The sequence below is a fragment of the Rattus norvegicus genome, chromosome 17 (assembly GCF_021556685.1).
Source record: "Rattus norvegicus strain SHRSP/BbbUtx chromosome 17, alternate assembly SHRSP_T2T, whole genome shotgun sequence".
Classification (NCBI taxonomy): domain Eukaryota; kingdom Metazoa; phylum Chordata; class Mammalia; order Rodentia; family Muridae; genus Rattus; species Rattus norvegicus.
Window position 1 is genome coordinate 2617714 of NC_141550.1, and position 26955 is coordinate 2644668.

At 40.9% G+C, this 26955-nt stretch overlaps 1 protein-coding gene and 1 non-coding gene across 4 annotated transcripts in view; one reads left to right on the forward strand and one right to left on the reverse strand.

Annotated features, from left to right (window-relative positions):
- Zfp91-ps1 (zinc finger protein 91, pseudogene 1) overlaps positions 1–21010 on the forward strand; it is a 38962-nt gene extending 17952 nt beyond the window's left edge. For 2 of the 3 annotated variants that reach the window (XM_087591791.1, XM_087591790.1), the window contains 3 exons: positions 15225–15348; positions 15543–15603; positions 16835–21010. In XM_087591791.1, coding sequence (XP_087447917.1) covers positions 15315–15348; positions 15543–15603; positions 16835–18992 — 2253 coding nt within the window. In that variant the 5' untranslated portion in view covers positions 15225–15314 and the 3' untranslated portion in view covers positions 18993–21010. Of the gene's footprint in view, positions 1–15221; positions 15349–15542; positions 15604–16834 lie in introns of all 3 variants that reach the window. The other variant, XM_087591789.1, reaches the window with a different exon arrangement.
- Positions 21011–22932: 1922 nt separating this feature from the next.
- Positions 22933–23123, reverse strand: LOC120097991 (U2 spliceosomal RNA). The gene has a single exon (XR_015642097.1). It is a non-coding gene; the product is annotated as a U2 spliceosomal RNA (small nuclear RNA).
- Positions 23124–26955: the final 3832 nt, after the last annotated feature.

Genomic DNA, 26955 nt, shown 5'->3' on the forward strand with positions numbered 1-26955 from the left:
TTGAAGTGGTTAACACATGTCTTTAATATGTAGACCAAGCACCATTTTTGCTTTTCTAGCTGTGATTTTAAAAGAAACACCTTGTCACCTGCTAAGTCTAATAACAACTCAGGGATTTTTCTAAGAGAAACAGCCATCAGCTCCCATACCAAGAAGCTGAGGAGCTGTTGGCGCCTTTAAGATCAGCTCCTGCAGATGCTCCGCCCCCGGGCAGCTTCTCCAGCTGACCTAGGCTCTTTGCTGCAGGTACAGGGCTCCAAAGGCCGATTGAAACTGCTTTTTATTTATTTGTTCTCTTTTCAGAAACGAGTTAAGACCAAATCAAGGTGTGAATGACCGGCAGATAAAGTTTTTACCATTTTTTCTTTTGAACATGAAACATAAAACATTTAAACAATGAGAAACAAAAACCACAGACATAAACTGACAGACATGGACAGCTTGGTGCACCAAGGACAGACAATAGACATAGAGGGAAAAAACTAGATGGTGTCCCACTGAAAGAACTCAGATATCTTATCTATGGAGTTCAGAACCAGAAATAAGCATTTCTCTAATAGGAGCCAGCAGAGAGGCAGGACATCTCCTACCTTTCTTCTGTTCTCAGGAGAGCTCTGAAAGTTTTTCTCTTTCTCCAAAGCATCTGTGGAGAGTCTGGGAGGACTGTTTTTCCCAAACCCATTCTCTCTCATGTCTAGGGTGTAAACTGTCTCTAATCAGGTCCAAAGACTAAAACATAACCCTAAAAGAATGCATACACAAAAACACTTTCCATTACCTTGTCTCTTTTTTATTACAATTTTACTCATGCTAGCCCAAATCATCGAGGCCTTTTCTAGCCCATCTTACCCCAATATGTCCCTGTTTTTATGGCTCCAGGAGATAAGGGCCAAAAGGTTTTATGGCCCCTGGTTCTTGGAACAGAGCTACTAAATCAGGAGAAGGATCGGATCTTCAGGTCCTCATTATTTTTATCTCGTCCTGTCCGAGTAAAAGTTGGTCAGAGTAGATGAAGCATCTGCATTTGAAACACATCTGGTTAGGCTTGGGCCTGGAATGTTCTCTGTTTTAACTTTTACCTTTGGCTGTTGGCAGTTTTGTTGTCCGAGGGGCTTCTCTGTCCCCCAACCTGGGACATTTTGACCATAGGGGCAGGAACTGGCTGCTGTGGGGATAGGATCAAAGGCACTCTCCATGTTAATGATGACTAATGAGAAAAATAACTTAATGTTGGAGACTGACTCCTCTCTTGGAATAAAACCAACAGATAAGGCAGGCTCCCTGAAAGAACTTCTCTTAATGAGCACTCTCTTTCTGTGAGCAAAAGTTGAAGGTCTGGCCACTAAAAGCAGAAATTCTTTTCTTGTTCTTGTTTTCCTTAGAGTCCTCCCCCACCTCACTCTCAGCCTTTTCAGATCATTCCTCCTGTAGCATTTCTAACGCAGCCTGTCCCTTTAAGGTTCCTTGTTCCCAAGCAAAATTTAAATCTTTCCCAGCTTTTCTTAGCTGTCCACCTCGAGATTCCCAGAGAGTGAGCCAAGGTGCAATGGCAATCGCACTCACTAAGAAATCTCTCTATAGTGCTTCTTTTTATCCTAAGCCTTTTTCTTTTAAACAGCTCTTGAAGAGCCAGAAAAATTGGGTGAGACTGAGCAGTCTCCATGTTCACTGTAGCAGCTCTGCAGCTAGTTTCGCTCCCCCCTACTGTGTGGGCTAGGAGCACAAGCACAGATAAAACACTATGCTTCAAAAATTAACGTTGGCTATCAACCAACACACCGCCACTAGAGCGGGGTCCATAAAATTAAGTTTCCTTTCACTACACCTGTTCCATAGCCGGAGAGAGGCAGGCTCTGGTTAAACTCCCCCAGTCTCCAGGGGTGAGACAGTATCTGCCAAGAGCCTCAATTTGAGCAATAACAAAAGCTGAGTTGACTCCATAGGTTTTGACTGACTCTGTTAATTGTTTTATTGTCTTAAAGTCAACAGGTTCATGATGTCGCTGCCCGTTTGCATCCAGAAAAACTGGAAAACTCAATCCTAACTCTTTCCATACTTCCGGGCAAAAAGAAGTACTTCCTGCAGGCTTCACCATTGTTTTATCTTGAATGTTATACGGTGGTGCAGGAGGTGCTGTTGGCATAATTGCCTTCTTATTTAAGTCCTTGGCTTGTTTCTGCACAGCGTAAGTGTTTGGCCAGTCAGAATGATAAATCTCTTTCTCATAATGAGCTACCTCCTCCTCAAGGTCAGCTAAGTCACTATCACTAAACTCTGAATCACTAGACATCTCCAAGGTCAATGCCTTTAATGAGGGATAAATTTTCTTTGTTCCTTGATTCTGATTACTATTCTCGCCTTTGTCTATCCTCTCCTTGATCTTTTCTGCCTTCTCTTTTACCTCTTTTCCTCCTTTTCTTTTCTTTCCTTCCTTCAAAACTCTCTCTCCTTCTGACATACTCTCCTGTTGTTCTGTAAGGATTCTCTGACCTGTCCTAACAGCTTCTTCACATCGTTTATCTTCCAAGCAGGCACGGATCATACGCCAAAGCGGCCTTGTCCCCGGTTTAAGCTTGCCCTCTGTAGTCTCCTTATCCAGATCTTTTCTCAGCTTCTCCCATGCTCTCAAAGTGAGCAACCCTGACACTATAAACCACGGGGCACAACGGTTACACTCATCAAGAAAACTCAGCAGGATTTTCTTTTCAATTTTAAGCTTACGCTGACCAAGAATCTCCTGAAGAGCTGACAGGAGCGGGGTGGAGTGTGAGCTTCCCATGCTTTTACGACCTTATTTACGATCGATTTACAAGCAAGGCGAGTTGGCGAGCTGGCGTGTTTATTTACACACGATCTTGTGGCTCATCATGGACTCTTCCCAACAAATGCATTCATGCCCTGGACGGTGGCAATTCAGACAGAAGCAACACCACAACACAAAAAGAGTATAAGGCAAAAGTGCTAGTCCAACCCACAAAGGATCAAATGGAAAAGACAACATTGCAGTGCTCCACAAACCCTTTTTTGCCTCTAAACCAAGGCTATCATTGTCTCTGCTTTTCCAGAGAACTTTATTGTCCTACCAGGGAAGTTTTACAATCCCTTATCCCGGAGCTTTACAGTCCCTATTCTAGGAACTTTACCGTTCCACTTCTAGGAACTCTATTGTCCCAATTCCGGCAACTAATTGCCCCTACTGGGAACTTACCGGAGCCGACCGTCCTGAGGCTGAAAAAGTTCTGGATCCAGACGAGAAAAGATAATTTTCTCGGGTCACCGTACGGGCCACCAGTTGTCGTGCCCACCTCGACCGACAAGGAAGACACAACACCGTTGGATCCTTCTCAATCAGCCTTTATTGTAGGAACACCTAGTTGATGATACGGGGACCCCGGGGAACAAAGGCACTCGCCTTAAATACAAGACAGGCTGTGGCTGTAAATTTGTCCACTGGGGATTGGTGGAGTATGAAATACCTATTTAGCATGAATATCACCCTGGCCTTGTAGGTGCTGGGGGTCTGCCAACACATGCGCTGTAGGTGTTTACCACAAACGACCACCGGATGTCGGCGCCATCATTAGCCGCTCCCTACACTCAGTGCCCTCCAGATCTTGTCCCTTGCCATTTAAAATCAATTTGGAGTGAATTTTGTGGGTGTTATAAACCACACCTCAAAGGCTGGGTAGTACTGGAATTTAATCTGTTAAGGGAACAGGAGAATCTATGATGTAGGATCTTCCATTGCTTAGGACATAGAGGCACTGTGGATTGCTCTGGTGCTGTTTGTATTTTGATGTTAATTCCACTTTTCCCAGAGGGGCTGCCTAGGATGAGGAGTATTCACATATTCAGGTGTCTTTCCTTGGAAACTTCTCCCCATTTTAACATGTAAAATATAGGCTAGAGCAGGTTATTGGGCTGGGGAGGGGAAGGTGGAAGTGAAAAGGTTTAGGGAGAAGGACAGAAGTGAGATAAGGTGGAGGAAGGAAAATGGAAGTGAAGCAGGTGGCCTACAGCATGTGTATTGGTCCCCAGAACAATGGCCTTGCTTTCTTGATTTAAGTTTCTAAATTCTTAAGATAAAGGGCAGTACCTCAACCGAGTTTTAAAATTACCTATTTGAGTCATGGACTGTACTGTGCTTTGCAGTAACAGGGAAAGGATTTGTATGTGGAGCAGGACTTCTGCCCTCAGAACAGTACAGGAGGACCAGTGTCCTGTGTACAGTGCAGAGTGAAACAGGGTAGGCAACAGCTAGATCACAGACTAATTGAAGTTTAAAGCCTTCATCTGCAGGGCTCACCTTTATGAATAAAGTCCTGTCTGACTTAGGGTGTGTGATTTTGTAATTTTCTAACGAGTGTTAATTCATACCTTTTAATGTAAACACACAAGATTGGTGGGTGAGACTCTGGGACCCACTCCTGGAAGACAGTCTTACAACACCTTCCAAGATGTTCCAAGAGTGGACAGTAGGAAGGAGAAAGGACCTTTCATTAGTGTTTTCTGAGGTCTCTGTCCTTGGCGTGGGGCGGGGGTTGGGGGGTAACTACAAACAAAGAGGATCCTGTGTAGGAATTGACATCACTGACAACTTCGTGTGGAAGTGTGGATCACAGGAGACCTGTTTTGTCTCAGTTGCTTGACCAGCATACCTCCAGTAGGGGAGATGCTAAGTTCCTAAGACTTAGCTGTGTGGCTCAAGCTAATGAGGGATATGGGGAGGCCGAGCAGTCACACACACCAGTGGGAGATAGCAAGCAGTGTGTTCTAGGATTCCCCTTAGACACATCCATTAGGAAATCTGAGGGAGATCACAGTCCCACCGTGGTAAGTGTGAGGACCCCAGACCCCAGACCCCAGACGTGGAAGAGTACACTGGTGGATCTATCAGAGTATGATGAGCTGTGATCCACCCTGTTTTGTTGGTATATGTGTGGATCTGGGGAGATGCACTGGGCTTTCTTTCCTCAGTGAGAGGGCATTCCTTGAGGAGGGGAGAATCTGGATTTCTAGCCATTGCTGTGTTGCTGCCACTCTCTCTATGCAGTGCACACACTGAAGCTTATAGTGTGTGGTACACGGACTTGTAGGAATATTGAGGTCCAGTTTGTAGAAGTTCCAAATGAAATAACTCGACAAGTTCCGTAGGAGTGAAATCAAATTTGTGGCTTATCCAGAAGAAAATTAGTTTCAAATGACCATCAAGTGCTGAAAGGAAAGCATGAATTGAAATGCAAGGAGATTATCACCTTTAAACAGAAGATCCTTTCTATGGACTTGAAATCTTAGAAGATGCCATGAGAGTAACAAGCTTTCCTACTAACCCTCCAATTAATGGAAGGGGTAGGCAAAGTGATTCCTAGTCCCAGTAAAAGATTCTACAACTGTTATTCATCTGTATGGGGTCCAGCCCAGTTTAGAAGCCAGACTCAACAAGACCACTTATTTCTTGTGGGTTGGAAACAAGAAGGATGCAAAGGTCATGGATGCTTGCTCTGTGGTTTCAATTCAGCACTCTTCCAGCCATCTGTGTTCTGCAGAGTCAGAGCCCCATTGATGAGCCTGTTGAGTTCATTACTTGAGGTCATGAGGATGAAGCTTCAGTTGTATTTCCTGACCACATGATGTTGAGATACAAAACATGAGTCATCTGCTATAGAGAGCTGCATACATAATGTAGAAGTAACCAAAACAACAGCTATGTTATAAGTTGCCCCTTAAAATGTAAGCCACATATGTCTGAGACAGAGCCATAGGACTTGTCTTTTGACCTGCAGGTTTCTCGCCTTGCTCCATCTACTGATGTACCCATCCCTGTTTATTGGAATGGGAAGTGATATTCTGTGCCATTTTTGTATTTTATTGTATACTTCTTTGTTTACATTTCAAATGTTATTCCTTTTCCCAGATGCCCGGACGTAAGCCCTTTATCCTATCCTCCTCTCCTTCATTATAAGGGTATTCCCCACCCCAACCACCGTACCTTCCCACCCTCCTGACTTTCCCTTACACTGGGGGGCGGGTGTTCACCCTTGGTAGGACCAAGGGATTTTCCTCCTATTGTTGCCCAGCAAGGCCATCCTCTGCTACATTATGAAGCTGGAGCCCAGGCTTAGTTCATGTATAGTCTTTGGAAGTGGTTTAGTCCCTGGGAGCTCTGTTTTTGTTATGGGGTGGCAAGCCCCTTCAGCGTTTTCAATCCTTTCTCTAATTCCTCCAACAGGGATCCCATTCTCAGTTCAATGGTTTGCTGCTTGCATTTGCCTCTGTATTGGACATGCTCTTGCTGTGCCTCTGAGGAGACAGCTATATTTGGCTCCTGTCAGCATGCAGTTCTTAGCTTCATTAACTTTATTTAGTTTTGTTGGATATATATGGCTCTGAATGGCTGTTCCTTCCATCTCTTCTCCAAACTATTCTTCCATATACCCTCCTTTTAAGAAGGAGTTAAACATCCACACTTTGCTTGTCCTTCTTGAACATCATGTGGTCTGTGGATTGCATCTTGGGTAATTTGAGCTTTTGGGCTAATATCCACTTATCAGTGAGTGCATACCATGTGTATTTTTCTGTGATTGGGTTACTTCACTCAGGATGATATTTTCTAGTTCAATCCATTTGCCTACAACTTTCATGAAGTCAATATTTTGATAGCTGAGTGGTACTCCATGGGGTAGATGTACCACATTTTCGGTATCCATTCTTCTGTTGAAGGTCATCTGGTTTCTTTCCAGCATTTGCTATTATAAATAAGACTGCTGTCAACATAGTAGAGCATGTGTCTTTTTCGTATGTTGGAGCACCTTTTCCGTATATGCCCAGGAGAGGTATACTGGGTCCACACGTAGTGGAATGACCAATTTTCTGAGGACCTTTCAGATTGATTTCGAGCGTGGTTGTACCAGTTTGCAATCCCACCAACAATGGAGGAGTGTCCCTGTTTCTCCACATCCTCGCCAGCATTTGTGGTCACCTGAGGTTTTGATCTTAGCCATTCTGAGTGGTGTGAAGTGGAATCTTAGGGTTGTATTGATTTTCTTTTCCATTATGAGTAAGGATTCCAATGTGCCTAAGCTGAGTATTCTTTATTCAGCTCTGTACTCCATCTTTAATAGGGTTATTTGACTCCCTGGGGTCTAGTTTCTTGAATTCTCTGTATATTTTACATATTAGCCTATCAGATGTAGGATTGGCAAAAATCTTTTCCCAATCTGTTGGTTGCCGTTTTGTCCTATTGACAGTGTCCTTTGCCTTACATAAGCTTTGCAGTTTTATGAGCCCCATGATTCTTGATCTTGGAGCTTAAGCCATTGGTGTTTTGTTCAGGAAATTTTCCCCAGTGCCCATGTGATCGAGACTCTTCCTCACTTTTTTCCTATTAGTTTGAGTGTATCTGGCTTTATGTGGAGGTCCTTGAACCACTTGGACTTAAGCTATGGACAGGGTGATAAGAATGGTTCCATTTGCATTCCTATACATGGTGACCTCTAGCTGAACCAGCACAAATTGTTGTAAATGCTATCTTTTTTCTATTGAATGGTTTTAGCTTTTTTGTCAAAGATCTAGTGACCATAGGTGTGTGGGTTCATTTCTCAGTCTTCAGTTCTGTTCCACTGATCTACCTGACTGTCTGTGTACCAATTCCATACAGTTTTTATCGTTATTGTTCTGTAATACTGTTTGAAGTCAGAGATGATGATTCCCACAGAAGTTCTTTTATTGTTAAGGATCGTTTTCGCTATCCTGGGTTTTTTGTTATTCCAAATGAATTTGCAAATTGCTCTTTCTAACTCTATGAAGAATTGAGTTGGAATTTTGATGGGGATTGCATTCAATCTGTAGATTGCTTTTGGGAAGATGGCCATTTTTAACTTATTAATCTTTCCAATCCATGAGCATGGGAGATCTTTCCATCTTTTGAGATCTTCCTCAATTTCTTTCTTCAGAGACTTGAAGTTCTTTCACTTGCTTGCTTAGAGTCTCACCAAGGTATTTTATGTTATTTGGGACTATTGTGAAGGAATGCCTTTTCTCTCATTTCTTTCTCAGCCTGTTTATCCTTTGAGTAGAGGAAGGCTACTGATTTGTTTGATTTACTTTTATACCAAGCGACTTTGCTGAAGTTGTTTATCAGGCTTAGTAATTCTCTGGTGGAACTTTAGGGGTCACTAAAGTATATTATCATATCATCTGCAAATAGTGATATTTTGACCTCTTCCTTTCCAATTTGCATTCCCCTGACCTCCTTTTGTTGTCCGATTGCTCTGGCTAGGACTTCGAGTAGTATGTTGAACAGGTAGTGAGAGATTGGGCAGCCTTGTCTAGTCCCCGATTCTAGTGGGATTGCTTCAAGTTTCTCTCCATTCAGTTTAATGTTGGCTACTGGTTTGCTGTGTATTGCTTTTACTATGTTTATGTATGGGCCTTGACTCCTGATCTTTCCGGGACTTTTATTGTGAAGGGGTGTTGAATTTTCTCAAATGCTTTCTGAGCATCTAATGAAATGATCATGTAGTTTTTTTCTTTGAGTTTGTTTATATAGTGGATTACGTTGATGGATTTCTGTATGTTGAAACATCCCTGCATCCCTGGGATGAAGCCTACTTTATCATGATGGATGATCATTTTGATGTGTTCTTGGATTAGGTTTGCAAGAATTTTATTGAATAATTCTGTGTCCATATTCACAAAGGAAATTTGTCTGAAGTTTTCTTTATTTGTTGGGTTTTTGTGTGGTTTGTGTCTGTTTGTATTTTGTGGAATAGTTTGGACAGTACTGGTACGATATCTTCTATGAAGGTCTGATAGAATTCTGCAATAAACCCATCTGGTCCTGGGCTCTTTTTGGTTGGGAGACTTTTAATAACTGCTGCTGTTTCTTTAGGAAGGATAGGATTGTTTAGATGCTTTAGCTGATGCTGATTTAACTTTGGTATCTGGTACTTGTCTAGAAAATTTCCTCCAGATTTTCCAGTTTTGTTGAATATAGGCTTTTGTGGTGGGATCTGATGATTATTTTAATTTCCTCAGATTCTGTTGTTATGTCTCCCTTTTCATTTCTGATGTTATGAATTTGGATACACTCTCTGTGCCCTCTGTTTAGTCTGGCTAAGTGTTAATCTGTCTTGTTGATTTTCTCAAAGAACCAGCTCCTGGTTTTGTTGATCTTTGTATGGTCCTTTTCATTTCTACTTGGTTGATTTCAGCCCTGAGTTTGATTATTTTCTGCCTTCTACTCCTCTTGGGTGTATTTGCTTCCTTTTGTTCTAGAGCTTTTCTGTGTGCTTTCAAGCTGCTGATTGATGTATGCTCTCTCCTATTCCTTTTTGGAGGCACTCAGAGCTGTGAGTTTTCCTTTTTGAACTTCTTTCATAGTGTCCCATAAGTTTGGATATGTTGTGCCTTCTTTTTCATTAATTTCTAAAAGGTCTTTTATTTCTTTCTTTATTTCTTCCTTGTTATCGTTGAGTAGAGCTTTGTTCAACTTCCATGTATATGTGGGCTTTCTGTCATTATTGTTGTTATTGAAGACCCGCCTTTGTCTATGGTGATCTGATTGGATGCATGGGATTATTTTAATCTTTTTATATCTGTTGAAGTCTGTTTTGTAACTGATTATATGGTCAGTTTTGGAGAAGGTACCATGAGGTCCTGAAATGAAGGTATAATCCTTGTTTTTAGGATGAAATGTTCTATAAATATTTCTTAAGTCCTTTTGGTTCATAACTTCTGTTAGTTTCTCTATGTCTCTGTTTCATTTGTATTTCCATGATCTATCCATTGATGAGAGTGGGGTTCTCCTACTATTATTGTGTGAGGTGCAATGTATGCTTTGAGCTTCAATAAGTTTTTTTTTGTTTGTTTGTTTTAATAAGAATGTAGGTGCCATTGCATTTGGAGCATAGATATTTAGGATTGAGAGTTTGTCTTGGTGGATTTTTCCTTTGATGAGTATGAAGTTTTCTTCCTTATTTTCCTTGATAACTTTTGGTTGTAAGTCGATTTTATTCGATATTACAATGGCTGCTTCAGCTTGTTTCTTCAGATCAATTGCTTGGAAAGTTGTTTTCCAGCCTTTTACTCTGAAGTAGTGTCTGTCTTTGTCTCTGAGTTGTGTTTCCTGTATGTAGCAAAATGCTGGGTCCTCTTTACATATCCAGTCTGTTAGTCTACATCTTTTTATTGGGGAGTCGAGTCCATTGATGTTAAACTATATTAAGGAATAGTGATTTATGTTTCCTGTTAGTTTTGTTGTTAGAGGTGGAATTATGTTTGTTTGGTTCTCTTCTTTTGGGTTCATTGCATGAGATTTTTCTAGGATTTAGTTTTCTTACATGTGTTGGAATTTTCCACATATTGTCCTTTGTAGGGCTGGCTTTTTAGAAAGAAATTATGTAAATTTCATTTTGTAATAGAATATCTTGGTTTCTCCATCTATATTAATTGAGAGTTTTGCTGGATACAGTTGCATGCACTGGCATTTGTGTTCTCCTAGTGTTCTTATGACATCCGCCCAGGATCTTCTGGCTTTCATAGTTTCTGGTGAGAAGTCTGGTGTAATTCTTATAGGTCTGCCTTTATATGTGACTTGACCTTTTTTCCTTACTGCTTTTAATATTCTTTCTTTGTTGTGTGCATTTGGTCTTTTAAGTATAATGTGACAGGAGCAATTTCTTTTCTGGTCCATCCTATTTGGAGTTTTGTAGTCTTCATGTATATTTATGAGCATCTCTTTATTTAGGTAAGGGATGTTTTCTTCTATAATTTTGTTGAAGATATTTACTGACCCTTTAAGTTAGGAGTCTTCACTTTCTCCTATACCTATTGTCCATAGGTTTAATCTTCTCATTGTGTCCTAGATTTCCTGGATGTTTTGGACTAGGAGATTTTTGCATTTTGCATTGTATTTGATGGTTGTGTCAATGTTTTCTATGGTATCTTCTGCCCCTGAGATTCTCTCTTCTATCGCTTGTATTCCATTGGTGACACTTGCACCTACGAGTCCTGATCTCTTTCCTAGGTTTTCTATCTCCAGGGTTATCTCCCTTTGTGCTTTCTTTTTTTTTTTTTTTTTTTTTTGGATCTTTTTTTTTTCGGAGCTGGGGACCTAACCCAGGGCCTTGCGCTTCCTAGGCAAGCGCTCCACCACTGAGCTTAATCCCCAACCCCCCTTTGTGCTTTCTTTATCGTTTCTATTTACATTTTTAAATCATAGATGCTTTTATTCAATTCCTTTACCTGTTTGGTTGTATTTTCCTGTAATTCTTGAAGGGATTTTTGTGTTTCCTCTTTAAGGGCTTCTACTTGTTTACTTGTCTGTGCTGTATTTCTTTAAGGGAGTTATTTATGTTCTCCATCATCATCGTAAAATGTGATTTTAACCCAAATCTTGCTTTTCCAGTGTGTTTGGAAATCCAGAATTTGTTTTGCTCAGAGAACTGGGGTCTGATGATGCCAAGTCGTTTTGGTTCCTGTTGATAAGGATCCTGTGCTGGTTGTCTCTGGTGTTAGCTTGTGTTGCTGTCTCTGACAGTGGCTTGACCCTCCTGTAGGCCTGTTTTCTTTCAGCTGAATCTGGGAACAGAGACCTACTCCTGGGTTTGTTTGACCTGAAGCCTCCAGGCGGGTTGCTGGCACAGAAGTGTTGGTCTTACCTCTGCTCATGGTGTGTAGGCTATTTTGGTGACTGGCTTTCAGCTTTTGGCACAAGCAGAAACCAGAAGGTTCCTGCCCCTGACTGCTTCTAGGTCCCTGTGCCCAAAGGGCACAGATGGCTCTAAGAAATTTCCTCTTGTGTGAAGAATGTGGGTGGAAAGTAGTTGGTTCCCCTGAGTTCTCAGGATTGTTTGCACTTCTGAGGGTCCAGTTTTCTCCCCTACAGGTTTTGGGTAGAGGGAGCTGTGGGACCAGTTCAGTTCATCTCCAGGCTCCAGCAGAAACTACTAGCAGGTTCCTGCCACTGACTGCAGCTCTATTCCTGTATCCAGAGGCTACTATGCATGTTCCCCTTGGGTCAGGAATGTGATCAGAAGTGGGCAGAATTGGCGTTCTCTCCTGAGGTCTCAGATTTGTCCTTATTTCTGGGAATTTAGCTCTCTCCCCTACGGGATTTGGGTGCTGGGACCTGTGGGATTCATTCAGTTCTGTTCTGGGCACAGCCAGAAGCCAGAAGTGTCCTGTCACAGAAGTCTTCTGGCTTGTGTGTCCTGAGGCCACTAGACGGGTTGCTTGGAGCAGAAAAGGTGATCTTACCTCTGCTCTCAGGTGTGACTCCTTGTGACTGCCTTTCAGCTCTCAGCACAGGCAGAAACTCGAAGGGTCCTGTCCCTGACTCCTCGGTCCCTGTGCCCAGGGGGCACAGATGTCACTAGGAGGTTTAATCTTTGGTCAGATAGGTGTGCAGTAAGTAGTTGTCTCCTGTGTGTTCTTGGGATTGTCCACACTTCTGACGGTCCAGCTGTCCCACCCACAAGATTTGGGTGGAGGGATCTCTGGTACTGGTTCAGTTCAGTTCCAGTTCAGTTCAGGAATCAGCAGGTTCCTGCCAGTGACCAGTCCTATATACCTGTATGCAGGGGACACTATGCAGGTTCCTTTTGGTTGAGGAATGTGAACAGAAGTGGCAGAAGTGGCGGTCTCCCCTGAGGTCTCAGGATTGTCCATACTTCTGGGAATTCAGCTCTCTACCCCATGGGATTTGCCATTTTATGTGATAAAGATATAACTTGCTTTCAGACTTTAGAGTATGTGACAGTCTAAAGATTGTCTTGAGGGTGACAGGAGACTTTGGACATTTGAACACTGTACATGCTGTAACAGACTTTAAGGGTCCTTGATGTTATATTAAATGCATTTTTGTCATGGAATGACCATGAACCTATAGAGAGCATGGTCTAGCGTAGTTAGGTGGATGAAAGAGCATCTAGATAATATGTTGACTTTAAACATTTGTCTCTTGTTGGTGGACTTGTTGGTGAGAATATGTGGAGAAGGACTCCTACAAGAGGCAATTCCTTTTTTGGATGAGATTTGAGTGTCTATAGACTTAATCAATATCCACTTATTTCTGTTATTCTGTTTTCCTTGAAATTCATCCTTCAGCTTCCTTCTCATGTCCTTCCTTCCTCTCCCGCCTTCCTTTTAATAGACTCTGTCCTTAAATCATATGAGATACAGAAGAAGCAATGCTAAGCTATTTTGCTTAACTAATATTTTCATATTTTTCAAATTTGGCTTGTTTTTGAAGACAGTTTCTCTTTGTGGCCGTGGGTATCCTCAAGGTAGGCCTATATGCTAGTCATGAATGTAGGGATCAAATTGAATCTGGGTTCTAATGCTGGAATCATATGTGGGCCAACGTGCCTGGCCTTTCTTTTTTATTGATATAAATGGGCCTGGAATGAAGGTGTCTTTATATGTCAAGCATATGCTTTTGTGCTGAACTTACCCCACATTTTGATTTTTGAAATTTCTTAGTCATTATCATTCTATTTCCTAGGATACCATGTACTCATGTTGTTAATACTTCTGAGTCCTCTCAGTCATTGCAGGGCATTCACTGATCTTCTTTCTACCTGTCTTGTTTGTTGTGACTTTATGTTAGAAAAACTATGAGTCTTTTGCCTATATGCATGAATATACACCTCAGGTGTGTCTAGTCCTCAGAGTAGCCAGACACTGGTCTGACACCTGCTGAAAGTAGAATAATGGATGGCTGTGATCCTGCTGTAAATACAACAATTCACCTCACTTATTTGTAGGACCTGCAAGAGCTCTTCCTGAAGCATGTAGCCCTTTCACTACCCTGCTTTAAGTTCCTTACAGGTATACTTCCAGTCCCTGCCCTGGTTCCCTTGTATGGGGGAACAGTGTCACACAATAGAACACACACACACACACACACACACACACACACACACACACACACACTCACACACACACACTAATATGTTTATCCTGACTTATGTCTCATCCAAGCTTCCCACAGCTAGTGTGTCCTCTCCGTTACTCTTTTCTCGACGCTCTATATCTGCCCTTAGCTTTGTTGCCCAGTTACCTTTTCACTGCTCACCACCATAAAACTACTCTCAGCCTAATTCCATCTCTAATCTCCAACCTGGGGTTGGGGGCAATGAACACTCCTCTGGACATCTTACATGGTTTTTGGCTCTCTCTCCAAAGCAAGACAAATCTCCCTTTCCTGTCTCCTGCTTCTCTTTCCTCACCTTTGGGAACCTGGATGTCTCACCTTTTCTACCCTTTCCATTGGCTGCTGTCAATGGATCTTGATCGATCAAAGTCCAATTAGAGACAAGGAACTGGAGAATTTACATGCAGATTCCCAGTGAAAGCATGAGATCCATGCCCTGTACTTCACTGCTGAGCCCTCCATCCTGCACTGTGTTGTTTACATCTAATCAACTTTCATATAGCTAAGATTTTCTTCTGCCTAAGTGTAAAGTTCTTTTTGTTTCCCCTGGAGCTGAGGACCGAACCCAGGGTCTTGGGCTTGCTAGGCAAGCGCTCTACCACTGAGCTCAATCACCACCCCCCTGCCTAATATAAATGTTTAAACATATATTCCCTTTTGGTAATATCTTGTTAATGTTACAATTTGTACCTGTGGACCTCAGGTTTCTGGAAGATGACTACAGAACTGGATTTTATGTATAATGCTCTTATAGATTTAAGGAAAAACCTGAGGTCTTTCTATATTTCTGGTTTGGTTAGTCAATTCTGGTAGAGGATACAGGGTCTTACTATGTACCTTTGGCTGTTCTAGAACTCATTATATACCCCACACTGGCATCCGACTCAATGTGATAATTCTGCTTCTGTCTCCTGACTGCAGTGTTAAAGGCACAGGACAATAGACCCAGCTTTTAACTGAGTTTTACAGTCAGTAATTGTTAGTGTTAATACAATTTCTTCGATGTTTGGTAAGCACTATTGATCTTGTAGAGCTTGTGTCCTCTTTACATATGTAGGTGTCATTTCACTAGAAAGGCTACATCCTATTGAACAGGCTGTGACATGACAGGGGTGAACCTCATTAATACATTTCCTACAAGTATGTATTGTTACAGTAGAACTTTGGAGTCAAGAAATAAATCTGATAATCCCCATAATTATATGAACACATTGTTTATGAAGAATACATGCCCAATGTTGTCTCTATCATGCTTTCTTTTGTACCCATGTATGGGATACTTGAGAAGACAGTGACTTATGAGGATGTGCATGTGAACTTCACGCGGGAAGAGTGGGCTTTGCTGGATCCCTTCCAGAAGAAGCTCTACAAAGATGTCATGCTGGAGACCTACAGGAACCTCAATGCTATAGGTAAGAGTATAAATTCCCTTTCTTGTTTTAAAATTGGAGAAAACATTTTCTTTCTTTTGAAGCACTTCTGTATTTCAATTGAGACGGGTAGAGAATTTGGTGAGTAAAGCGAGCATGACTTTAAGATTTACAGAACATTGTTGCTTACATATTTCATAATTTCCATTCATTGTTTTTCTCTTACTCTATTTCAGGCTTTAATTGGGAAGACCAAAATATTGAGGAACATTGTCAAAGTTCTAGAACACAGAGAAGGTACTTCTTATATGCAAGATCATACAAATATGCCTCTGAAGAAATTTTAATGTGTGCTGAAAGTTTGAAAGTAAAGCAACAGTGTAAATAAGAACTGCTTTAAATACATTGGTGATTGATACATTCTAACAAAACCATGGTATTCCGTGCGCTTTTATCTGATTTGTTTTTGCAATGCAATTTTTTAAGAAAGTGGACTTGGAAACAATGCCTTAGTGTACATCACCATTTGAAAGACAGCCCTATTACAACTACACTGTACAACTGGCAATACATTTCTGCTAATTTTGTAAAAGCTCCACATGTTGAGTGGTTGACAAATACAAGTCGAAAAGCTTCTAATAAGCTTATTCCGATATTAATAGTGATATTGTTAGATTTACTGAAATTGGCAGATTATTTGTTGTAAGAAGGATGTTGTGCATTAACCTCCATCCCTATATTACTTGTCTATGAAGAACAAAGTGTTAAATTATGTGAATGCAATGTGTTCATCTTCCTTTCATAGATATGTCATATATCATAATGAACACAAACCATGTATATAAAAGGGATTTTGAAGGAAACAATGTACCTCTCTGTCTGTCTGTCTATCTATCCATCTATGTATCTATCTTTATCTATCATATCCATCCATCCTTCCATCCTTCCATCTATTTATCTTTCTACCTATCTTTCTGTCTATGTATCTCAATCTTTTTCTGACACTCTCTCTCCCATAAAAATGTGAAGATATATAGTGGGTGGCTGTTATACCAGACTGTTTCTACATGATAAATGTTTTACAATTAATTATTTTTCCAACTTCATTGGCAATACATATGGAACCTCAATTTGTAATAAATTCTCTTGAGTACTAGGAATGGAGAAATGCTTCTGTTTCTCCTGGATTACTTCCCAAATATAGTATGAACAACACTACAGTAAATATTGGAATACACTTAGTGTATTAAAGGTCTGAGCTCCTTTGCTTTTCTTCAAATTTGGGAAAAACCTTTTATAGAAAAAGGATATATAAATCTGAGCTATGTAATAAATGCTCTGCCATTTCAGGGATCTTGGAAGATGCAAAACAGCTCATAGTCAAGGGAAAGCTTGAATGTGAACGAAGTGAAAAAAAAATTAAGGCCAGATGCCTCTTTATATTTAGAGAAACAGTAACATTAAATCATCCAGATGAAAGTGTTCATGAGTGTGGTAAAGCTTTCACATGTGCATATTATCTTCTCAGGCATGAAAGAAGTCAGAGTGCAGAGATTCCCTCCGAATATACTCACTGTGGAAAACCCTTTGCTTTACATGCTCACAGTCATCCTCAAAGGAATGAAAAGATTCATTCAGAAAAGAAGCCCTCTGAAGTTATTCAGTGTGTTGAAGCTTTTGCTCCTTACACAGTTCTCCAATTACATAAAAGAACACAAGCTAGACAGAAACCTTATGAATGTAGTCAATGTGGTAAAGTTTTTGCAAATCACAGTAAACTTAAAAAGCATGAAAGACTTCATACTGAGAAGAAACCCTACAAATGTCCTGAATGTGATAAAGCTTTTTCACAACCCATTAGACTCCAGAAGTATCAAAGAGTTCACACTGGAGAGAAACCCTACAAATGCAATGAATGTGATAAAGCCTTTTCACGACATAGTAGACTCAAGAGGCATAATAGAGTTCATACTGGAGAGAAACCCTACAAATGTAATGAATGTGATAAAGCCTTTTCACGACCAAGTAGACTCCAGATGCATAATAGAGTTCATACTGGAGAGAAACCCTACAAATGTAATGAATGTGATAAAGCCTTTTCAATACACAGTAGCCTCCAGAGGCATAAAAGAGTCCACACTGGAGAGAAACCCTACAAATGTAATGAATGTGATAAAGCATTTTCACGACACAGTAGACTCAAGAGGCATAATAGAGTTCATACTGGAGAGAAACCCTACAAATGTAAGGAATGTGATAAAGCCTTTTCACAACACCATAGCCTACAGACACATAAAAGAGTTCACACTGGAGAGAAACCCTACAAATGTAATGAATGTGATAAAGACTTTTCACGACACAGTGGCCTCCAGAAGCATAATAGAGTTCACACCGGAGAGAAACCCTACAAATGTAATGAATGTGATAAAGCCTTTGCAGACCACAATAGCCTACCGACGCATAAAAGAATTCATACAGGAGAGAAACCCTACAAATGTAATGAATGTGATAAAGCTTTTTCACGACACAGTAGACTCCAGACACATAAAAGAGTTCACACTGGAGAGAAACCCTTCAAGTGTAATGAATGTAATAAAGCCTTTTCTGTACACAGTAACCTCCAGAAGCATAAAAGAGTTCACACTGGAGAGAAACCCTACAAATGTAATGAATGTGATAAAGCCTTTTCACAACCCAGTAGCCTCCAGACACATAAAAGAGTTCACACTGGAGAGAAACCCTTCAAATGTAATGAATGTGATAAAGCCTTTTCACGACACAGTAGCCTCCAGCAGCATAAACCAGTTCACACTGGAGAGAAACCCTACAAATGTAATGAATGTGATAAAGCATTTTCAGACCACAGTAGCCTCCAGCAGCATAAACCAGTTCACACTGGAGAGAAACCCTACAAATGTAATGAATGTGATAAAGCCTTTTCACGACCTAGTAGACTCCAGCAGCATAAAAGAGTTCACACTGGAGAGAAACCCTACAAATGTAATGAATGTGATAAAGCCTTTTCAGTACACAGTAGCCTCCAGAAGCATCAAAGAGTTCACACTGGAGAGAAACCATACAAATGTAATGAATGTGATAAAGCCTTTTCTCGACACAGTAGCCTCCAGAAGCATAAAAGAGTTCACACTGGAGAGAAACCCTACAAATGTAATGAATGTGGTAAAGCCTTTTCAGACCACAGTAGCCTCCAGATACATAAAAGAGTTCACACTGGAGAGAAACCCTACAAATGTAATGAATGTGATAAAGCCTTTTCAGTACACAGTAGCCTCCAGAAGCATAAAAGAGTTCACACTGGAGAGAAACCCTACAAATGTAATGAATGTGATAAAGCCTTTTCAGACCACAATAGCCTACGGACGCATAAAAGAATTCATACAGGAGAAAAACCCTACAAATGTAATGAATGTGATAAAACCTTTTTATACCACACTAGCCTCCAGATACATAAAAGAGTTCACACTGGAGAGAAACCCTACAAATGTAATGAATGTGATAAAGCCTTTTCACGACCCAGTATCCTCTACAGGCATAAAAGAGTTCATACGGGGGAGAAACCCTACAAATATAATGAATGTGATAAAGTCTTTTCAGACCACGGTAACATTCAGAGGCATAAAAGAATTCATACTGAAGACAAACCCTACAAATGTAGTGACTGGTGAAGCCTTTTCGCAACACAATAGTCTCCTGATACATGAAAGGATTCATACTGGAGAGAAACCCTACAAATGTAAGGAATGTGATAAAGCCTTTTCATGACCCAGTAGACTCCAGGTACATAGAAGAATTCATACAGGAGCAAAACCTGTCAAACGTAGTGAATGTGTTAAACCCTTTTCACAACAAAATAGTCTCTAGGCACATAGAGTTCATACCAAAAGAAACCCTACAAAAGTAAGCAATGTGATAAAGCCTTTCACAACACAGTAATCTCCAAATACATTAAAGGACATACACAGGAGAGATACCCTCCAAATGTAACCAATGTGACAAAGCCTTTTCCCAACATAATAGTCTCCAAATACATAGAAAAATACATACTGGAGAGAAACCCTACAATTTAAAAATTGTGATAAAAGTTTTCCAATCCACATTTATCTTTTTTTGTTTGTTTGTTTTGTTCTGTTAAGAGTTAAAGACAGATTTTATTTTAAACTCTGATTTACCAAATAAGCTTTTCCTACCAACTCTCAGAGCAGAAACCTTCACGGGATTCACAATCTTTTGTTTATTGGCTGCCTTTGTGGCACCCTTGGCAGCCACCATTGCTATGTTTGGTACCCGCTTAACCTTTTTTGCTTTTTTTGTCAGTCCTTATAGCCTGCACTCAATGAGCTTTCCTGACTCCCGTTTTCTGATTCTTCTTAACATCATATCAGCACGAGACACACAGGGATGACTCCCTGGAATGTGACTGTACTGCGGGTTCTTTTCTTTTGAATTTCTTCAGCCTGTGTTTCGTGTGTGTGTGTGTGTGTGTGTGTGTGTGTGTGTGTGTGTGTGTGTGTGTGTGTGTGTGTGTGTGTTTCTGTAGAGGACTGTCTAGTTCATCTGCCTAGGATTCCTTTTGGAAAGGAATGCAGACTCACTTTTGCCAGTAAGAAAACTGGAAAACCTTCCAATGTCTTGGCATAGTGCTGCCCATGTTCCAGGTAGATCTTGTACCCCCTGAAACTGAACAGCTCAGCCTTCACGGTCATAGATGCTCACCTGCCAGGGAAAGACAGCACAGAGCACAGTCATCTTAAAGGGCATGGAGGAGTGAGTGATGCCATTAAGCACGTGAAGGCAGGTACAAGATAGGACGAGGCCTGTCATTGGATGAGAGGGAAGGATGAAAGGCAGAAAAGTTTGAGGGAAGAGGATCTTATCAATTGGATCAGAGGTTATTGTGTGTTGTTTCTTGCGGGGAATTAAGTTTAATAGAGTATGTGTCAGCTGGGATACTAAGCCACCATGGAATTGAGATGTATATTTCTGGCATGGTGACAGCCTGCCTTGGGGACTGCATTGGTAGACAGATTGTTGCCAGGCTCAGAGAGAGGCCATAGGCAGTGTTATAGGGGCTAGAGCAAAGAGGGTGAGAGGCTTTGCTGATTGAGATTAAGATATCTAACAGATAACTAGGGTCACTGTGGTGCTGACCAAGTGGGGGTAAAAGACAGCATTCCATTTTTTATAATTTTGCAGCAACACATACACCTACAGAGAAGCCATTGGTATTTTGTTCAGTAAATTTTCACCTTTTCCCATGTATTTGAGGCTCATCCCCAAGTTTTCTTCTATTACTTTGAGTATCTGGTTTTATGTGGAGTTCTTTCATCCACTTGAATTTAAGGTTTGTACAGGGTGATAAGAATGGGTCAATTTGCATTCTTCTACATGTTAACCTTCAGTTGAACCAGCACCATTGATTGAAATGTTATCTTTTTGCCACCTGATGGTTTTAGTTCCTTTGTCAAACATCAGTTGACCACATGAGTGTGGGTTCATTTCTGGGTCTTCAATGCTGTTCCACTGATCTGCCTGTCTCTGTACCAATACCATACAGTTTTTATCCCCATTGCTCTGTAGTACTGCTTGGGAATGATGATTTCCCCAGAAGTTCTTGTATTGTTGAGTATTTTGTATGCTATTCTGGTTTTTTTGTTATTCCAAATGAATTTGCAAATTGCTCTAAGTCTTTGAATAATTGAGTTGGAAATTTGGTGGAGATTTCATTGAATTTGTAGATTTCTTTTTGCCATTTGGCCATTTTTGCAATATTAATCTTGCCAATCCCTGAGCATGGGAGATCTTTCCATCTTCTGAGATCTTCAATTTTTCTTCAGAGGCTTAATGTTCTTGTCATGCAGATATTTTACTTGCTTGGTTAATGTCACAACAATGTATTTTATATTTTTGTGACTAATGTCAAGGGTGTCATTTCCCAAGGACACATGCTGCTCTATGTTTATCGAAGCCTTATTTAAAAGAACTCAGATGGCCTCAAACACAGGAATGGATACAGAAAATGTGGTAAGTTTACACAATGGAGTACTACTTGGCCATTAAATACAATGATTGCATAAAATTCCTAGGCAAATGGTTGGAACTATAAAATATCATAGTTACTGAGGCAACTCGGTCACAAACAGACACACATGTTATCCACAAACTGATAAATTGGAATTAGCCCAAAAGCTCAGAATACCCACAATAAAATTAACATATCCTATGAAGCTCATGAAGAAGGAAGACCAAAGTGTGGACGTTCAGTCCGTAGAAGGGAAAACAAAATACCCACAGAAGGAAATAAGGAGACAAAGTATGGAGTAGAGACTGAAGGGAAGACATCAAGAGAATACTCCACTGGGTGTTCACCCCACATACAGTCACCAAACACATACTATTGCAAATGCCAAGAAATGCTTGCTGACTGGAGCCTGATAAAGCTGTCAGGTGAAAGGCTCAGCTAGAGCCTGGCAAATACAGAGGTGGATTTTTAAAGCAAACCATTGGGCTGAGTACGGGGTCCCCAATGGAGGAGTTAGAAACAGGATTGGAGGACCTAAAGAGGTTTCCAACCCCATAGGAAGAATCCCACAGAGCTGATCCCACAGAGCTTCCAGGCACTAAACGCCCAACAAAAGAGCACACGTGGAGCCACCCATGACTCCAGCTACATCTGTAGTAGAGGATGGCCCTATTGGAAATCAGTGGGAGGAGAGACCCTTGGTCCTGTCAAGCTGCAATGCTTCAGTGTAGTGGAATGCCAGGAAGGCAAGCAAGAGTGGGTGGGTTTGTGGGAGCACCCTCAGAGAAGCAGGGGAGGGGCTATGTGATAGTGGGTTTCTGGAGTGGAAACTGGGAAAGGGGATAACGTTTGAACTGTAAATAAAGAAAATATCCTTTGACAGAAAAGGAAAAAAAGAAATGGAGTCTTCTTTAGAATGTCACAGCCTTCAGACACACAGCACTCAGGATGAGGTAAAATGCCCTTCACGTCAAAGTGCTGCAGTCAACTACCTAAACTGAAACAGGTGGTTAATGTGAGGTCTTTTTCTTATTTGGAATATATAACATGGCAAAACCCCTCTGTTTTTCTGGAGCTTTTGAGTTGACAAGAAAAATCTTTATCTAGGCCATATCTTCTGGTGGAAGCTTACATATGTAAGGATGATGAAGATGGGAACTTTTTCTTTTTCTTCCTGCCATACTCTGTCAAGAGAGATCACTATTTTTCTAGCATTCCAGGTTCCGTGTTAGGAATTCTGGAATATGCTGAAGACCAGCTGAGACATATAGACACGACTGTATTCTTCAGCTTGCCATTGTTACACAGTCATTGTTTTACTCGTGGACAACATTCCATGAGACATTTCTCTATATCCACTTCATCCGTACATAGAGAGAGCCATGCTTTGGGTTCTGTTCATCTGGAAAACCTCTGCTAATACAGATATGTGTTTTCACCTCCCACTGAGAAGATGTGCTGGCTTCTAACAGTGCTGCACTGAGATTGCCATCCATACCTTACTTTTTTCCCAGGGTTGTCTGGATTCTCATATTGAAAGAATGAGATAAACCCCATTTCTGGACAATTTTTTTTTAAGTCCCCCGAGGGGGTGCACCGTTCCTGGAGGTACTGCAATACCAGGTCGATGCGTGGAGTGGACGGAGCAAGCTCCTATTCCAACTCCTAGTTCTAAAAATCCATTTAATATATTGTCCTCGGATAGAGGACGTATCAGATATTAAACTGATAAGAACAGATACTACACTTGATCTTAGCCAAAAGGCCGAGAAGCGATTAATTATTTTGAAAGGGAAAGGTAAACCTTTTTTATCTCCACTGAAGCAACCCTTGTATCCATTTGGAACACCAGGCCTGTTTGAAAAAACAGCCATAAAGCACCAGCTTCAGGATAGACCACAATTAACATAGAGAAAGTCATGAGACACCAGCTCTAGCAACAGACAATAAAATCTAGAACAAATTCATAAACACCCCTCGCTCCAGAGACCAGTCCAGGTATAAGTACAAATATGGGAAACATCTTTTCTCCGAATGGGCCATTTGCACTGGGCAGCCCTATTTCATTACATGGTTTAAAGTTCATAGCACAGGGATGCAAAACACTGACAACGTGTGACCTCATAACATCCACCAAAGAAATATTTTATTTTTTTTTCTTTTTTTCTTTTTTTTTTTTTTTTTATTAACTTGAGTATTTCTTATATACATTTCGAGTGTTATTCCCTTTCCCGGTTTCCGGGCAAACATCCCCCTCCCCCCTCCCCTTCCTTATGGGTGTTCCCCTCCCAACCCTCCCCCCATTGCCGCCCTCCCCCCATAGACTAGTTCACTGGGGGTTCGGTCTTAGCAGGACCCAGGGCTTCCCCTTCCACTGGTGCTCTTACTAGGATATTCATTGCTACCTATGGGGTCAGAGTCCAGGGTCAGTCCATGTATAGTCTTTAGGTAGTGGCTTAGTCCCTGGAAGCTCTGGTTGCTTGGCATTGTTGTACTTTTGGGGTCTCGAGCCCCTTCAAGCTCTTCCAGTTCTTTCTCTGATTCCTTCAACGGGGGACCTATTCTCAGTTCAGTGGTTTGCTGCTGGCATTCGCCTCTGTATTTGCTGTATTCTGGCTGTGTCTCTCAGGAGCGATCTACATCCGGCTCCTGTCGGTCTGCACTTCTTTGCTTCATCCATCTTGTCTAATTGGGTGGCTGTATATGTATGGGCCACATGTGGGGCAGGCTCTGAATGGGTGTTCCTTCAGTCTCTGTTTTAATCTTTGCCTCTCCCTTCCCTGCCAAGGGTATTCTTTTTCCTCATTTAAAGAAGGAGTGAAGCATTCACATTTTGATCATCCGTCTTGAGTTTCGTTTGTTCTAGGGATCTAGGGTAATTCAAGCATTTGGGCTAATAGCCACTTATCAATGAGTGCATACCATGTATGTCTTTCTGTGATTGGGTTAGCTCACTCAGGATGATATTTTCCAGTTCCAACCATTTGCCTACGAATTTCATAAACTCTTTGTTTTTTTTTTTTTTTCTTTTTTTTTTTTTTTTTTTCTTTTTTTCGGAGCTGGGGACCGAACCCAGGGCCTTGTGCTTGCTAGGCAAGCGCTCTACCACTGAGCTAAATCCCCAACCCTCGTTGTTTTTGATAGCTGAGTAATATTCCATTGTGTAGATGTACCACATTTTCTGTATCCATTCCTCTGTTGAAGGGCATCTGGGTTCTTTCCAGCTTCTGGCTATTATAAATAAGGCTGCGATGAACATAGTGGAGCACGTGTCTCTTTTATATGTTGAGGCATCTTTTGGGTATATGCCCAAGAGAGGTATAGCTGGATCCTCAGGCAGTTCAATATCCAATTTTCTGAGGAACCTCCAGACTGATTTCCAGAATGGTTTTACCAGTCTGCAATCCCACCAACAATGGAGGAGTGTTCCTCTTTCTCCACATCCTCGCCAGCATCTGCTGTCACCTGAGTTTTTGATCTTAGCCATTGTCACTGGTGTGAGGTGAAATCTCAGGGTTGTTTTGATTTGCATTTCCCTTATGACTAAAGATGTTGAACATTTCTTTAGGTGTTTCTCAGCCGTTCGGCATTCCTCAGCTGTGAATTTTTTGTTTAGCTCTGAACCCCATTTTTTAATAGGGTTATTTGTTTCCCTGCGGTCTAACTTCTTGAGTTCTTTGTATATTTTGGATATAAGGCCTCTATCTGTTGTAGGATTGGTACAGATCTTTTCCCAATCTGTTGGTTGCCGTTTTGTCCTAACCACAGTGTCCTTTGCCTTACAGAAGCTTTGCAGTTTTATGAGATCCCATTTGTCGATTCTTGATCTTAGAGCATAAGCCATTGGTGTTTTGTTCAGGAAATTTTTTCCAGTGCCTATGTGTTCCAGATGCTTCCCTAGTTTTTCTTCTATTAGTTTGAGTGTGTCTGGTTTGATGTGGAGGTCCTTGATCCACTTGGACTTAAGCTTTGTACAGGGTGATAAGCATGGATCGATCTGCATTCTTCTACATGTTGCCCTCCAGTTGAATCAGCACCATTTGCTGAAAATGCTATCTTTTTTCCATTGGATGGTTTTGGCTCCTTTGTCAAAAATCAAGTGACCATAGGTGTGTGGGTTCATTTCTGGGTCTTCAATGTCTGTCTCTGTACCAATACCATGCAGTTTTTATCACTATTGCTCTGTAATACTGCTTGAGTTCAGGCATAGTGATTCCCCCTGAAGTCCTTTTATTGTTGAGGATAGCTTTAGCTATCCTGGGTTTTTTGTTATTCCAGATGAATTTGCAAATTGTTCTGTCTAACTCTTTGAAGAATTGGATTGGTATTTTGATGGGGATTGCATTGAATCTGTAGATTGCTTTTGGTAAAATGGCCATTTTTACTATATTAATCCTGCCAATCCATGAGCATGGGAGATCTTTCCATCTTCTGAGGTCTTCTTCAATTTCTTTCCTCAGTGTCTTGAAGTTCTTATTGTACAGATCTTTTACTTGCTTGGTTAAAGTCACACCGAGGTACTTTATATTATTTGGGTGTATTATGAAGGGTGTCGTTTCCCTAATTTCTTTCTCGGCTTGTTTCTCTTTTGTATAGAGGAAGGCAACTGATTTATTTGAGTTAATTTTATACCCAGCCACTTTGCTGAAGTTGTTTATCAGCTTTAGTAGTTCTCTGGTGGAACTTTTGGGATCACTTAAATATACTATCATGTCATCTGCAAATAGTGATATTTTGACCTCTTCTTTTCCGATCTGTATCCCCTTGATCTCCTTTTGTTGTCTGATTGCTCTGGCTAGAACTTCAAGAACTATATTGAATAAGTAGGGAGAGAGTGGGCAGCCTTGTCTAGTCCCTGATTTTAGTGGGATTGCTTCAAGTTTCTCTCCATTTAGTTTAATGTTAGCAACTGGTTTGCTGTATATGGCTTTTACTATGTTTAGGTATGGGCCTTGAATTCCTATTCTTTCCAGGACTTTTATCATGAAGGGGTGTTGAATTTTGTCAAATGCTTTCTCAGCATCTAATGAAATGATCATGTGGTTTTGTTCTTTCAGTTTGTTTATATAATGGATCACGTTGATGGTTTTCCGTATATTAAACCATACCTGCATGCCTGGGATGAAGCCTACTTGATCATGGTGGATGATTGTTTTGATGTGCTCTTGAATTCGGTTTGCCAGAATTTTATTGAGTATTTTTGCGTCGATATTCATAAGGGAACTTGGTCTGAAGTTCTCTTTCTTTGTTATGTCTTTGTGTGGTTTAGGTATAAGAGTAATTGTGGCTTCGTAGAAGGAATTCGGTAGTGCTCCATCTGTTTCAATTTTGTGGAATAGTTTGGATAATATTGGTATGAGGTCTTCTATGAAGGTTTGATAGAATTCTGCACTAAACCCGTCTGGACCTGGGCTCTTTTTGGTTGGGAGACCTTTAATGACTGCTTCTATTTCCTTAGGAGTTATGGGGTTGTTTAACTGGTTAATCTGTTCCTGATTTAACTTCGATACCTGGTATCTGTCTAGGAAATTGTCCATTTCCTGAAGATTTTCAAATTTTGTTGAATATAGGTTTTTATAGTAAGATCTGATGATTTTTTGAATTTCCTC